Source organism: Anguilla rostrata, chromosome 2 (genome assembly GCF_018555375.3).
Source record: "Anguilla rostrata isolate EN2019 chromosome 2, ASM1855537v3, whole genome shotgun sequence".
Taxonomy (NCBI): Eukaryota; Metazoa; Chordata; class Actinopteri; order Anguilliformes; family Anguillidae; genus Anguilla; species Anguilla rostrata.
The window spans coordinates 16,836,100-16,852,639 of NC_057934.1; the positions used below are offsets into that span (position 1 = coordinate 16,836,100).

General features: G+C 40.1%; 1 protein-coding gene across 1 annotated transcript in view; it reads left to right on the top strand.

Annotated features, from left to right (window-relative positions):
* antxr1c (ANTXR cell adhesion molecule 1c) overlaps positions 1 to 16,540 on the top strand; it is a 29,123-nt gene that overhangs the window by 1,336 nt on the left and 11,247 nt on the right. The window contains exons 2-11 of the mRNA XM_064320842.1: positions 7,927 to 7,998; positions 8,583 to 8,654; positions 9,293 to 9,374; positions 9,463 to 9,493; positions 9,573 to 9,646; positions 9,736 to 9,804; positions 10,249 to 10,329; positions 10,743 to 10,803; positions 12,750 to 12,848; positions 13,152 to 13,221. Coding sequence (XP_064176912.1) covers positions 7,927 to 7,998; positions 8,583 to 8,654; positions 9,293 to 9,374; positions 9,463 to 9,493; positions 9,573 to 9,646; positions 9,736 to 9,804; positions 10,249 to 10,329; positions 10,743 to 10,803; positions 12,750 to 12,848; positions 13,152 to 13,221 — 711 coding nt within the window. The remainder of the gene's footprint in view (positions 1 to 7,926; positions 7,999 to 8,582; positions 8,655 to 9,292; positions 9,375 to 9,462; positions 9,494 to 9,572; positions 9,647 to 9,735; positions 9,805 to 10,248; positions 10,330 to 10,742; positions 10,804 to 12,749; positions 12,849 to 13,151; positions 13,222 to 16,540) is intronic.

Consider the following 16,540-nt stretch of genomic DNA (forward strand, 5'->3'; position numbering starts at 1 on the left):
TTTTGCGACTGACGTCTTTTGTTCTTCAGCCACAAAGATGGTTAGCTTGCAATTTCTTCGTTCTTATGCAACACACTCTGTAGTCTTTTTTGCTAATTACTGCTGCAAATGAAAGCATTTAATGATGCAAAACAATGATCTCCGTGGGAAAAGTAAAACAATATATACATACGCATAAGTATGGTAGAATAGAAAAGAGGTGGAGTGCGCTGAATAAAGTTAACAATAAAGTTAGCTGACCATGCACTTTCGAAGATCGTGATTATGTTCCTTTGTGGTCGGTCTTTTTTCCCCTTGGATACTAATGGGAATTCATGTTACCGCGTCTGGGAACGAATCGTTTCCTTTCTCACAGTCCTGTGAACTGATAGAAACAGACTTTATTCCAAAGAACTGTGGGAATAAAACCTGTACATTTTCTGGGCAATCTTTGAATAATTTGACTCGGACACTTAATTACAATCGATTGCTAATTATTGTTGAATGTACATTGACTCTTTTTGGCTCATTTTCTGGCTGAAGAAAAAAGAATGGCCATAATAGTGCAATCAATGAACTTGAGTTAAAATACAGATTATGATCCTGTGGAGGATTTGATTGGTAGATCATTTATGATTAAAAAAAAAAAAACCATATGTCATCATATTGTGGGACAGTGTACCAGGCATATTTTGTGACTTTCATTACGTCAGTCTTTGAAACTCTCATTGGTGAAGTTCCGTTGATTCAGTAACCTCCAAATACCAGAAGCCCAGTATGTACCTTCACAAGTTCAATGCCTTTTGCATTCTAATGAGATCGGTGCAATGTCACATCTATTAGGACAGCAGTATGACTCCTGCCATGAAGGTTGTCAGTGCCTGCTGGTTTTTGGTGCGCTTCTGCACTGTATGATGCAAGTAACTCATTTGCTAAAGTCTGCACACCGTTTGTCCAAGGCCTAAATGTGCTGCTGGCTGAACATAAATGACAAAAAACGTCGAACACAGTGACCCTCTACGACTTGAGTTTAAAACCACTGCTATAGGATGAATATAGTTTCCCAAAGGAATCTAATATGTGCATCTAGAGATGTCAGTCATAGTATTCAAGCCCATAAAAAACTAATAAGTTGGTTATACAACACTCATAAATTGCTTATATATCCATGAAATTCTGTCAACTTAGCATACATCGAGCAAATTGTATAGAGTGCACACATGTCGTTTTCTCTTTGTGGACAGAAATAGAGTATAAATAAAGGGAAAGGACTCTTAAAAACAAATTAATTTAATGTTGCATTTGGCTCAGAACAAAGAGTTACAGTAAAAGTGATACATCAGTGTTACACACTGTCTTTTACAGCTGTTTTTCTACATGCATGTTTAAGAACCTTTGTTGGACTCTCATGTGGTGGATGACTAATTTGAAATTGTGTTCTCTGCAAGCAGGCAAGTCAGAAGCCTATCTGTGTTTTGATGATGAAATTTCTGTGACATTTAAAAAGTCTTTCGTCCAACTTCAGAAAGCGTCTAAGTAATCCCAGCAGAAGGCAGTAGTCATCCACACAATTTATACAGCTTTTCTGTTTTGATTATGTGAACTCAGATTGGCAGAAAAAAAATGGTACACAGTGAAATGTCCAGTGTTAATTCAACTCTAACAGTGTTTATTCAAGTCTTAACAGATAATATTTGGTCACATTCCAGAATGGGACCAGCTGTTGTCTGTTAAGAGTTGAATTAACACTGTTAGAGTTGAATTAAAACACAGGACATTTTACTGTGTAAGGATGCAGCTCTAGATAAGCGTATGTCTTGAGGCTTAAGGATGTATTGCTGAATACATATTTTTGCTAGTGTTCGGAAAATGGAAAATGTTCCTTTTATTAATGTTTTGAACTGAGAAATATACAACTTTTGGGTACATTGGATTTTGCCAAGGATACCCCTTGCAGCACTTGTTTTACCTTTGAACATTTGAAATCTGTCACAATCAGGGAGATTGATGTTTTTGAAAGTAAGCTATCTCAGTTGCTAGTCCCAGGAATAAGTGAAAAACTTGAATAAATGTAACAAACACTTTCTGCATATGGTGGTAAAGAAGGAACCATTGTCTTTAGATCTCTCCTGTTCAAACCCCAGTGTAATGTGCTCTTAGGAGTGTCTGTGGCTGTGGAAATTAGCTTGGTAGTTGAGGTAGTCAGGTCAAAGAAATCAATTGACAGCTTACAGTAAGTACAAAACAAATATAATACAGTCTGAACAGTATAGACAGTATATCATTTATAACAAAAGAATACAGAAAAAACAACATCATATTTAATTATATATTTTTTTAAAACATTCGTTTGCGTATATAACATGATCCAGGAATTGCTTCGGATAGTGATACACAAAACTACCATGGTTTCAGTGCCCCTCTGCCTAGTCTTAACCATTTACCTTCAGTGTTAAGATATAATATGTCCATGGTCATGTTGCTAGCTGATAAGTAGCCTACTCCAGGTTTCCTAATGAATTGGGCCAAGTAAAGTCAATGGATGTATCCATCCAGAGGCCAAAACTGTCATGTTGGGTCTTCCATGTGGAACAATCACTGTGTGTAGCCAAGGAACTGCAATGTTTCTGGTGAATTCACACTTAGAGGAGGCATGAAGGCTATGGTATCTGGGTGGTGTTTTTAATGACAGATTATTACTCAGGACTGGAAGTGCATTCTTCTATTAGATGGCCATTCATTTGTTTAACCTGTCTTGGACGGTTAGAAGACCCTGCATATTGAAATAGTAATTGCAGCCAGTCCTGTACCACTCCCCACTGAACAAGACTGCCGGGTCCTTACATGCTGTTTAATGGGGCCCACTAAACAATAGGGCTTGTTTCTCTGCTGGTTTGCCTTCACCACAGAGCATCTCCACTTTTTTCACTGAGAACAGTAGTGGTGGTATATGCTTCCATGGTCCATCATTATCATCAGAGTTTAAGAGTGCATGACAATCACAATGAATCATGACAATCACCAAAGCTACAGTGTGCTAAACCCATAGGGAAACTAGGCCGGAAAACATGGTCTAAAAATAAGCAAACCCAACAAGGGAGAAATCAATGGAGAAAGGAGTAGAATTTCCTGGTTTGGCTGTTTTCTTATTCATATTGCATCAGTAATTCATTTGTGGTTCAGTGGCTATATGACTAGTGATGAGCTCATAATGTTGTATTGGAAACCACCGAGCATATACTACTGGTAAAAAAGTGAAGAATCGTATGTCTGCTGTATAAGTTCTCATGTCCCATCTGTGCCTGACATTTTGTCTGCACACATTTGATGAAATTAGCTAATAATGCTGTGTACCTCCCGTCATGTTTTTCTAACTTTATTTATAGACATACCCTTGGATTCAAACAACCTTTGTTCACTTACAAATAAATGCAAATTTTGCACTTTCAATTGTCCTTAACATTCAACTTACAAAGGCAAATGTTGAATTCTTGCTTTTCAAAACGGACATTTTGTTTTCATTTATTTTGATTACTGTACTTGGCAGTTTGCCTTTGGGAAGATAAAGTAAGCTAAAGTTTAGTTTGAAAGTTTGGAGTTGTGAGGCATAGTTCAGGAAAGCTGCTGATTGTGTCCAGGGGTTATTTTGGGTTCTCATTAAGAAATATGAGCATGTGTGTGGGTATACATGTCTGTGCATATGGATGTGAAGAAGCGCAGAACACAGAAGAGCTCCTGAAGTATGTTGTGAACCCTGTGACCCAGCGACAAGATGAGCAACCAGAGGAAACCCAAATCTTCTGCATTTGAGAGAAACCCAAATCTTCCGCACACACTTTCCGCACAGCAGCTCGATCTGCACACATCATGTGAGATCGGCGTGTCTCTGTATCCCCCAACAGGTTTTCTAAAGCCTGTGGAGTTTCGGTTACAGCCTGATCTCCAGATGAAACACCTTACCCCAAATCCTGGTTGGTTGGTGGGGGGGGGGGGGGGCTATGGGGAGAAGGGGGGCTATTTTTGGAATCGATGGCAGTTTTTTTCTCCCCATGGGGGCGCTGTTCGGAGGAGCTACGTGTCGGGCTCTTGAAGTTGAAGCTGGCCACTGGAGAATTTTAATCACTGCAAAACGTTGTCAGATTCGCAAATTGTTATTTAACTTGCCGTGGCCTGGGCGTTAAGTCATGCTTCTAAAGACAGATGAGAGCGCCTAAGATACAGCTGCAAGCTATAAATAATGCAGACATGCCGAAACCTGCTACCTATGGAATGTGTTTTTCAGGGATGTAGAGCAGTAGGTTTTTAACCCAGTTAAACACCAGAGCCTTGAGGCCATGTCTTGCATCCCATTCCTTGCCAGTAAGGACTAATGAGACAAGAGAAAGCAGTGTTCAGCAAGGGCTTTGCTTAAGGGTCAGGTTCACGTTCCAAGGCTGGACCTACTGTTTTACCCCTAAGCAAGGTTGTGAAGGATGTCTACATGAATTGTTTCAGTGGAAATGCTGCTGTGTGAATGGATTATTTGGTTAAAAAAGTAAAATGAATATTACTCTGGATTAGGGAGTCTGATGAGAAAATCTTTTGAAAGTCTTAAATCTGAAATCCTTTCAGAACGTTTATCACCCCATTTTAGCAACGTTGAGTTTAAGGGTATCAAACCTTTTATTGTGCACCAGAAGTAAAGATGGCAGTCATTGTATGGAGTAAATCACTGGTCTGTTTGCAGAAGCATGTGTCAGAGAGGTTCTTAAATATGTTGTTTGAGGAGGCGAGGGCTGGGGATGCAGAGAAGGCCCCCGAGAGAAAGTAGGTTAGCGGTTTCAGCGCAAGCCCCAGCCCACACTGGCCTAAATGGGAGCAGCCCTTATTGGTTGCAGGCGGGGGAGGTTCTGTGCCAGCTTCTGCTGGAAGAGGATACAGCACCTCACAGCGCTGGAAGCGTGCTCCTTCCACGCTCGCGAGCGCTCGAGTGCATTCCACTCTCCAGATTGCGCAGATGAGGTCATCAACATATCGTCTCCACCAACCCGCCCCTCCCCCACCTCTCCTTTTGAAAATGCAAAGGATGTGCCTAAGTGATCTTGCAGTTGCTTACAATCTTTTTTTCTTTTTTTGTTGCCACATAATTCTAATTGTGTCCAGACAGGGATCAGTATTCGATAATTTCACTAATGCGTTTATTTCAATATTTATTTGTTTTACTTTCAGTTTCATCATACTTTATAGACATAAAGGGCGTGGCCTCCACAAGCTTCCTGGCTCTTGCTGCTCATCCCTGAAGCAGATCTTGGTGATTGTTATCACAAAATTTGACTGGGCAATATTGGTCTACTCATTAAAAAAATAAAACAAAATCCAATTTAGTGCATGTATAATGGAGCATGAGACTATAACCACAGTCTATTACCCTGTACAAAGGCATCGTCTTAGCAAACAAATAATAACTGTAATGAACACTCAGCGATGACTAACCATAACATGTTCTGTACGATTAAGCCATTTGCATTACTGGGCTCTTTGGTTGTTGTATTAAACTGGTCGGAAATATTTCATGGAGATATTGTCGCTGGTCTATGGAGACAAAACTTTCTATTCACAGTGGCGATAATATAGTTATATTCCGCATTCTCAAAACATTTTTGTTTCCCTGCATTATTTTATAAATAGATGTATGATGTTTTGTTTCCTTTCAGTCATGAACAATACCATGCCAGTTTGTATAGTATGCACAGGAAGCATATTAGAGGCACAATGTTTACTCATTTCCTTAATTTTCACAGTCTTCCTGAAGCCCTTGAAGCTTCTTGCTTATTGTTACATTTATCTGAAATGAGTTCCATAGATTCACCTGTATGTGCATTACATGTGTATATAAAGAGACTGGAGCGTTTGTTGAAATCTGTTTCATCTTAGTCATGTTCAGATAATCCTTAATTATATGTTTATATTGATATACTAAATACATTTAACGTACTGCATAGGTTGGCAACTTGGCACTAAAGCTGGTGAAAGTTGTGCTTTTGCTCTGGAAAAGTGAAGCTGGAAATTTTTATTTAAACACAGGCTGTCCACCTTAGATCAAACAAAGAACACCGCATGAAAAAAAGTCCTCTAATGGTATTTATATTGCTTTCATCGCAGATTTCACCAAGAAATTAGCCACATCCTTTTTTTATGCTGTTTGGACAGGTGAGGAAAGTGCAAGCAAGGCAGCAATCCCACAATTACCGATGGCTTGAAAAACCAAGACCACTAAAATCCATTGTGATGCAAAAAAAGATCTTAGAACTTCAAAAACCGAGACCCCAGTCTTCAGGTTACCCTCTGTTTTGGAAAAAAAGAACACACATATATATATATATATATATATATATATACACACACACACACACACACAAAATTTTCCAACAGCTGTCAACATCAAAGGGAACTAGGAGTTTGCTTCTTGTATAAAAGGCCGAACTCCGGAGTGTTTCAGAGTGGCTGGGTCCCCCTCCCGCTGCTGGTCACTGCATTCCAACCCTGTGTGTTCACGCCACTGCAGAATGGCTTTTCAGCACATTCGCTGTCCTCACAAATAAAACGCTGGCTTGCCTACGCAAGTGCAATTTGGGTTTTTGCGTTCGAGTTTCAAAGTCTGGCAGGGTTTCGGAGTGGTGCGGCAGTGCACATTTTTAAAAGAAAGTTCTTTCGTTCTCTGTCTTTCTCTCCATCCCTCTCTTTCTTGCTCCCTCTCTCCCATCTCTTTCTCAAACAAAATCATGAGGTTTGCATGGTAAAAAAAAAAGAAAATTTGTATTGGTCATAAAACCAAAACTGGGGAACTGATTTGTGTGTGATGTAAATACTCTCATAATCCCTTTAAATTCCATTATTAATGTAATGGTTCCAAAACGCTGGATTGGGACTTGGGTTGTGAGAAGGGTCAAAGCAGGTCACAGGATGCAGGATTAGGGTGACACTTCTAATTATTTTGTTAGCAAGCGATCTTAAATCTTTTAAAGCAAACTGTTTCTACCACATAAGAACAAAAATCCCCTGTTAATAATGCTTAATGCTTAATAGAAAACAAATTTGCTCCTGGGGACTGTAATGGTTGGGAACTGTTTTTCCAAACGATCTCAGACATCAATGCAGACATCAGTGTAAATGGTAAATATACTGAGGAGAGCTGCTGCCGCTCACCAGTCTAAATGTTTTATGTCTGCCTGGCAGTTGGATTTCTCTCATCGCTGTGCTATTTTCGCTGGGGGTTGAGAGGGGCCAGTGAGCTCACGTCTGTTTCGTCTAGCCCTCTGTCGCGCGTCATGTGCTGGTATGGTCTTACTAGCCCAAAAAGAAGGTACGGGGGCCCTTTCCTTCTGTGCTTTCCTCCCCCCGTCCCTCGGGGAGTTGAGCTCGGTGCTAAATTAGGTTAAGGAGCTGCCATTAAGTTATCAGTCGTTCTCCTCCTTTCCTCTCACCTTCGGAGAGGAGGTGGGGGAGGTGTCCCTCGGAAGTCAAATTAGTCACGGTTTATTTACGGCTTGTTTTTCTCTTTTTTTTCGGACTGAGAATTCGTTCGCTGCCATCTGCGACCGTTCAAATGGTCTGCTGCAAGGAGAAAAAAAGGGGGTGTCAAGCCTCACTTGCTTGTGCAGATACATCTGGCAAAAAAAAGGCAATTAGCCTACATGTGGAGCTCTCTTGGGCCTGCGATTAATCAGTGGTGCTGTGTTTATGTTGAAGGGTGTTCCAAGACATACAAAATGCGAGAAATGGATATAGCTAGGCATAATGATGGGAACTATGGATTACGGAGAGCTAGTAAAAATAATGTAGCAATGTTTTCGTCAGATAGGCTTCCAGCTGAATCGCTATTACTCAATCTCAATCAAAAGTGCAATTAAGTAAATGTACAGTATTCTCACTTACTGTGAATTGAAGATTTTGACTTTTTTCTTTCAGATCTGGAAGTGTGAAACATCACTGGATAGAGATCTACTCGTTTGTCGAACATCTGGCTGAAAAATTCATTAGGTAAAACCATTTTGAAGAGAAACCTTATAAAACTATACCATACAAAATCTTCAGATGATTTACATGGAAATAAGTTAATATTAAATATTTTAGTTTAGCATTGCATGTATAGTATGCAATTACTACATTCTGCCTGAGACAGTCGGTTGTATTAATGATGCTCCATCCCTATTCTTTTCCTCTTCCTGCTTGTCTGTCTGGTGGTGATGGAAGCATAAGGCTTCAGAACCTTCTCTATGGGTGGTGCCATCAAGGAAATGAAATTAACCAATAATAGTGCTTTGCTTTGGATTCCACTACCTTTTTATTGGTTCCTTCTGGTTAGAAATGAGCAGCAAATGTAGCTCTGCTCATCATTACATTCAGGAAGCCTTGTTGTTTTTCCATCAATGTTGTACTCTAACCGCCATATGATCATGTGATCACCAGCTTGTGTAATTTTGTATTTTATGACATTTTTAAACATTTTACTGTACTTGTGGCCAGCAGGAGATGTTTAACTGTGAGAAGAAACATTACCTCAACTCAGTGTGACACATTTCCTGTTTGGAATTCGTCCTGTTTTCATTTTTGTTTTCTTGCAGTCCAATGTTGCGGATGTCCTTCATCGTGTTCTCAACACGTGGAACTACAATAATGGAACTAACTGAGAACAGGTAAAGTTTGTTATGAATAAAAATGCTATCCCTTATTTGTTATTTACTCCCAATACGGAATGCCCATTCTCAGTCGTCAGCCAGCCTCTGTTCCGGTTTGACGGATCAAGGGCTAGTAGGCACAGCCTCCAAAAAACATGCTGCCAACTGCTGTTTCTGTCTGGCGTGCAGCTCACTAGCCAAGCTCCATAGCCACATGTACTAGAGCACTGCTCTGTTTATGCGGCTGGTAAAGGTGGAATCATCAATGATTGCATAATGAGGCAGGGACTAACTGGTTGATCTAATCCCTCATTCCCTAGGTTATAGGGTGCCCAATTATACACCAGCCTACAGGGCCGCTGACTGTAATTGGTTCTGGCACACGCTCTAACAAGTATTGTCTATTAAGTATTTTGTTGACCTGCAGTCAACAAAATACTTATGTTGGATGCTGATTGTTCTGTGTTGTGGTAATGTGGCTAGACCTTATGGGTCTGTCGTCCATGTTGTTTATTAATATTTTGTATTGGATTATTCTTCAGTTAAAACCTGTTGACGCATTACCCATTTCACTGTATCCAAAAAAACGAAACTATTGTGAGTGATATAGGGTTTCTGATATTTTTTCCTGTTGTTTTTAATTTTCTGATTTCAAGGGATGAAATACGAAAAGGGCTTAATTTCTTGAGAAGGGAGATACCAGGTGGGGATACCTTTATGCATCTCGGACTGGAAAAGGTAAATAATGTCCTTTTTCTTTTATTACTTTTTGCTGTTTAATATTGTCATTCCGTTGATATTTATTGTTGTACACGTGTTGTTTCAGGCAAATGAACAAATACGCAGAGAGAACTTTGGTAAGTATCTGTTTGGAAAAGCAGCTTTATGGACTGTTTTGTGGAAGAAAGGTGCTTTATATTGGCATGTGCTTTACAGGTACAGCAAGTGTCATCATCGCATTGACTGATGGAGAGCTAAATGAACATCAACTGACAGATGCACAGCAAGAGGTCAGTTAAGCAAACCTGTGGCAGCCTTTTGAGAGCTGGTGTGTTTTGGATGGATGTGGTATGAACAGCCTCCTTTTACCCTTATACAGGCAGAGAAAGCTAGGGCCTTAGGAGCCATCGTGTACTGCGTGGGAGTGAAAGACTTCAATGAGACACAGGTAAGACTGATCAGTTAATCAGTCCAACATTTTTCCCATAATGCCATTAACTGTCAGATTTTCCTTGAGCACTTTTTGCAAAATCGTTAGCATGGTAACACAGAAGATAAAGTGATTAATAAGTCAGTTAATAAGTGCCTTTGTAATGAGCATGGTTCTGGGGATTCCTAACTGCAATGCAGTCGAAGAGGTTCTATATTATGAAGAGCAAATTATGCTGTGAAATGTGGCCCTGGGGCACTGGGTTAACAATTAATTTTTTTCCCTCATAAAATCAGCTAAGAATAAGGCTCTGGACTTTTCACTTCCAACGTGTCTATAGCCTACTTTTATTTTAATGTATAGACATACATACACCTATATTTACGTTTTCAGTACTTCAGATGCCAACTTGGACGCAGTTGGCTTGTTTAAATAAATAAGACAGCTCATCTTTTTCCTTAGCTGGCTACCATCGCGGACACCATCGAACATGTGTTTCCTGTGATGGGTGGGTTCCAGGCGCTCAGAGGGATAATTGACTCGGTAAACTGAACGCCGACACTATAGAATATTACAGTAACATGTTAATCTGCTAAAACATGACCATTTTTAACACTTCAAAATTTTAAAAAAGTATTACATTTTAAACAAGCATTCCGTTACAAGACTAAAACATTTGTTAGTACTGTTTTCATTAGGTCACACCTACACATTAGAATTGGAAATTAAACAAGGAATGGCAAACACATACAAATATGCATGCATATAGACATAACACTGCAATGTCTATATGAGTGAAGTTATGAATGTAGCATATACTGCATCTCATGTTACTTCAAATACATTTTTCAGTATTCAGCAACTTAAATGTGGCATTACAACATGGCATACTGTTTGTTTATTTGGCATATTTTTAAATGTATTCAAAATTGCATGATTTTTTAAACCCATTCTAGATTATCAAGAAGTCTTGCATTGAGATTTTAGCAGCTGAGCCCTCCAGTGTCTGTGCGGGAGGTAAGAACCCCAGCGTTGAGACAGACTCCTGTGTTTTATCAACATCACGTGCGAGTGCTCGCTTTTTTCTTCACAATCAGTTATCGGGCTTAATTCTGGCGATTTATGAATGTGCCGAACTGCATCTGACATTTTTCAGCAAAGTTAAGGACGAGTGTTAATTGAATCCAGACCTGCGTGTATCACACGGCAGTGTCGATAACATTTAAAGCCTCTGGCATATTTACACAATACAGCTGTTACAATGATTACTCTGATGTCTAAGCCCTGCTTCAGGGTTTAGACATGTCTGCTGGGATGTCTTCTGGTGAACTTATGGCATCCATCCAAACAACACTAAAAGGAAAGAATTGGAGCCAAAATACTTTCGTGTTACTGAAATTCTGCGTTTAAGAAGGCAATATTACCATATGTAATGACTCTGACAATAGATCAATGGAAAGCACACCATGAGTAATGGTATAGGCCCATGTTTCCAGGTCTGATTAATTTACAGCTCCATTCATCAGGCTCTGGATTTGCATTAGTGCCCCCTGGAGGCCAGCTGCTGATGAAAATGGATGATGCCCGCAAATAAGAAATCCATGGAGACTCATTTCCATTGAGATAATGTAATACATTGGAGTGCCTTGCTTCTGGGTGTGCCGATGAAGTCAACTGAGGCTGAATTCACTTTCTGCCCTCAAGCCTTATGGAGCAGCTAATTGAATAAGTAGCTGGGTACCCATTAAAAAAATTCCTGGAACTGTAAGTGGAATGGGATCGTGGAATTTCTGCTAGCGCATGTGGTAACTAGGACAGACAGAAGCATTTCCGCTGAAACAAACCTTCTGGCTGTCTAGTGTACTCTTGACAATGAATAGAAATCCTGGGCCATATTGGTTTTAATCAGTGGTTCTTGACCCTGGACCTGAGCAGTGAAGAGAAGTAGTATTTATCATTCACTATGTATGTGTATTATACCAGTAGTTACATATTGTGATGTACATGTACTGGCATGGTGTGTATATATTTACGTACATACACACAGCACTAAAATGTATGTATTATGAAGCAATAAACAGGAAGTATCAAATGGGGCTTTATAAAGCTTTTTTATGCGTTTAATGCTGGGTGGTTAAATTGCGGTTGTGTGCTGTCAGCTGTGTTGTGAAATATGTGCAGCTGCAACAATTGTGTTTTTCCTTGGTGTGTCTAAATAATGATGTGTTTTACACAACCAGTCTTAGTTAATTGGCTGTTGGTTTCCTGCTGAGTGTGATTCAGCTGACTGAGCCTGCATTTTTAGCATTGGGTTCCTACTTTTATTATATAGGGGCCTGGTATTTTTCCTTACTCAAGCGTTTCCCTATGATGGGCAGCTCACTGATCTGTGGATGCCTTATATTATATCTCCCAAAAACACTAACGTGTTAAAATATTACATTTTTACAGATGTTTACTAATTGTTTACTAATATGTTTCTGGACTTGCTATGGATGTGTGAATCCAGAATTTTTATTTTTTCTTGGTTAGCATAGTTAAGTTGCACTTGTGCTTTTGTTGTGTTACACCTCTGCTTGCTAGTCTTGGAATGTTGTTAGCCAGACCGAGCACTGTTGCTCATATTAATTAGGTGTTTGCATTTATGTTTCTCCTGCATCCTCTGTTGCTCTGGATAAAAGTGTCTGCTAAATTAATGTAATGCTATATCAATACGAATGCTCAAAATCAACAAGCATGTCATTTGTAATACATGTTCAAACGTGTTATATGTATAAATTGGCAGTTTTAAATTCCTACCTATATATTGTGTATTCTCTGTAATAGAAGCATACATAAAACACCAGTAATTGTGTAATATCTGGTATATATTTTTTATAGTTCACGTGAATAGGTCTGCACATATTTTACTAGTTTGGAAGGTTTTTCCAAATTTCAAGATTTTGTTTGTCCTTCATTTTCAGAGTCGTTCCAAGTGGTCGTGAGAGGGAACGGGTTTTTACACGCCAGAAATATCGACCAGGTCCTATGTAGCTTCAAGGTCAATGACACAGTAACTGTCAGTAAGTACTCCTGTGTGTAATTCATGCTGTGCTCAGTGGAATTCACTCCTTTCTGAATCCTTCAGATAAGTAAAATGTCGATGTAGTGCCAGTTTGCATTAATGTTAGCCACTGGAAAGAACCTTTGAACTTGCTTTCTGCTTTTTTCAGGAAAGACAGCAGGCTTTTTTCAGTTAAAAGAAAAAAGATTTGTCTACATTTATTCTTAGTGTTTTAAAATACAGTTTCCACGTTAATTTGGAAGATAATGATAACATTTTTTTCGAAACGTTTGAACTAATAGCAATGCATATGTCTTTCTAGATACGAAACCTGCGGACATAGAAGACACATACTTGCTGTGCCCTGCACCAGTCATAGAAGAAGTTGGGAAGTAAGTGTCTATTAGTCTGCATTACTGTATTTTATGTGTTTCCTGAAAATGTATGAAAAACATTGACAATAACCTCTAAGCTTTATTAAAAAAATGATTTGTACAAAAGTTGTTGTTAAAAATTGTCAATGTCACTTGAAATTCTGCTTTACAGTGTGCAATTTCTCCCTAATCTAGACGGACAATCACTTTGTTATAAGTAAATCTGAGATGTCTGTTCAAGTTAGCCCTTCAGCCTGAAAATCCACTGCAGCTTCACTTAGTTTGACAAGCCTTTGTCTTGGCCTTTAGACAGCAGAACAGTCATGGCCTGGTCTGAAGACTAGCAGAACCATTCCAAAACAAGCTATAGTACAGCGCAGGGCAGGGAAGTTCCCATGTCTGGCTTTTGTTTTTCGGCACTGGCAGTGTTGAACCCCAAGTGGCCATCCAGCCCGACCCAAACACTCAGCTATCTGTTCAGCTGGCTGCAGACGGTGTGAGGAATGTGTCAGCCTTGGTCTTGTCTGGGAGAATTCTTGGGATTGTTCGAGCTTTTACTTTACTTGATGAAAGTGGACCACTGCCACCGCAGCTGATTTTTAGGCTTTTATTCAACCTGGCGTTTGCAATGTGCTGTTTGATCTCCAGCTAAGCAAGTTTGATTTGGTAAAAGTGTCACACACAGCAACTTTTTTTTTCCATTATTTTTTGAGGTTTCAGGTTAAGCTTGAAGCCTGAAGTTAAACCTTACATTATAGCCAAGTGTCTTCACTGGTGCCTTTGCCCTTTGTTTTTAGTTTTTAGCCACAGTGCAGTGTTTTATTATAGTCAGCTTTTTGTGGTTTTAAAAAAGGCTGTTTTTTTTTAGTCATTTCCTAATAATTATGTTGTTTGAAACCAGCAAATATTTGTGACCTTTTCTTTTTAGTCGGGGCAGGGGGGGCAGGGAGGCAAGTGGTTTCAACTTGACAAGAACCAAGTGAAAATATTAGTTGTATAAAAAAGGTTGAGAAAGCACAAAGATTATATTTTAAATCTGGGGATCAGAGGTGGAAATCCATGTTTGACACACCCTGTTATAAAATGTATCTAAATACTTGAATGAAGATTGCTGTTGGGTGAGCTTCCTACAGTATCCCCATCCACACATACTGTCCCTGTATAAACCCAACGTGTTCTCTTTTTGAGTGTAATAGATGTTTTTGAATGTAGAATTGTGTCTATTGGAATCAGACAGTAGCCTAAGCATCTGCTGTTGTGCTGGGAGAAATCAACCGTGACATGGGTTTCACGATTATGCTTTGGGGAAAATGATGACTTCAGGGGGCTTACAAAAGTGTTGTATTCTATTATAGTCAATGGTGCCTTCGCTGTCAACATGTGACCGCCTACTTTGATTTGATTTCCATGTTATTGGCTGAAAAATGCAACATTTTGGAGTTCTGACATGTTGACCTACTGTTCTCAAACGGTTTGAGCTACACAGTTCCAGACTGGATTCATCCTGCAGCAGAGCTCACACATGTATTAAATTAGCTGGTATGAAGTAGCCCAGGAGAGTCTTGTGATAAGTCACGTGTAAAGAAAATACCTTTCGTCTTTGCACCAAATCTGTATGATGAAATGATTTTTTAAAAATGTGGAGGGAGAGCTGCCTGTCTCCAGCTGCCCTCATTTGGTGAGTTATGGGGAAATTGTTCTGCGTTGTCTGGGAAACAGAATGAAACACTTATCCCATTTTTTGGCACCCGCATCAGGATGTTCAGCTGCGAGCTCCTGATTCAGTTGTTGCGGCGCTGTTTGTCTTTGTCATTATGCCTCCTCCTTGGCGTCCTTGATAACCACAGTGGCTCTCCAGAGACACAGATTTATCAGACTCCAGCTTCTAATGGCCATCGGTTGGATGTGCTTTGATTCTGTTAAAGATTATGGACAGAACTGCGCTGTGTCTGGGCTTATGGTACCATTCATATACACTGCTGTCCCTATGGAATGAGATGTATTATCTTTCTCATGTATGAAACCATTTATCTTGTTGCCATATTTGTCAAAATGTTGAGACATCATTGAGCAATAACTATCGCCAGATGTCGAGGTTTTTTCCAAGCCTGTTTCTGGATTTCCTTTGTTCTTTTTGTTCTAAAAATGACTAGATGTGTCAGTGGAAAAGCAACACTCGTGTGTGTTTATAAGTCAAAGTTAAGGACAAAATAGGATTGAATGAAGTCTGTTATGTTTTTTTCATACCACAATGTAGATATTTGCCACCAGAAACCTTTTGTTGCTTTTCTCTGTACTTGCTGACGAGTTTTTATGTCCTTCATGTAGTGTGGCGCTCAGATATGGACATAGTATTCTATAGAGCTAGATATTAGAGTTCTCCCCAATGACTCCACCATTATTAATAATGCACTTGTGTTGGTACAGCACTCTTGTTATATATCACAGCAGATTGCAGATTTTGCTGTTTTCCCCAACGTTTTGATTTGTCAACAAATTTGTGTTGTGGTGGGAGTTTGAAGATGTTTCACTTTGTTAGATAAGAGTAGTCTGTAACCACACACAGTTTCAATTAAGGAAGAGAGTATACAGATATAATCTGCTCAGCCTAAACACTGCATTTATCCTTCCAAACCCACAATTTCTTACAATCTCTTTTTGTCACCCCACCCCACCCTCGTTTCAAGCCCAATTATTGTGTGGCCTCTATTCCTCAACCACTGAGCCGTCTCTCCCTCCCTCCCTCGCTCCCTCCCCACAAATCCCCGATTTCTTCCTCTTCTCTCACCCATCCTGTCTCCTCCCTCCTCTCCGGTTCCTGGAATCATTACCTCTCCTCTCCCCCCTCGTTTCTCCCCCTGTTTTCTTCTATCTAACGGCATCTCCAAATGCCTCCTCTTCAGCGTAGCACAGCGCTGTTGGCTGGACTCACAGTCTTGTCCGCGCACGCTTATCCACACCTAAACGGCCGTTCCTGGGTCCGTTTCCCTTTTTCTGGTCCCGCCTCCTCTCCTCGCAGCCGAGCCCGGCCTTGGCAGCTGCCTGTCGGCACAGTGGCTCCCACCCCTGCCAGGTTCCAGCCTTTCTCCTTCCAGATTGGATGAGGCTCGTCAGTCAAATGACTCAGCTTTGCTCTCCCTGTCGGCCAGTTAAGCACACACGCACGCGCATGCACACACTAAATTAAAAAAATTAATAAATAAAAAGCCATTTTCAGGTCTGCTGGGTTGTGTTCAGTTTTCCCATTGATGGGGTTAGGATGGGATCTCCTCTCTCTGACTCCAGAAGAGTGATAGCACCTTGAGAAAAACATGCCAGACTGCATGTAAGGCATGCA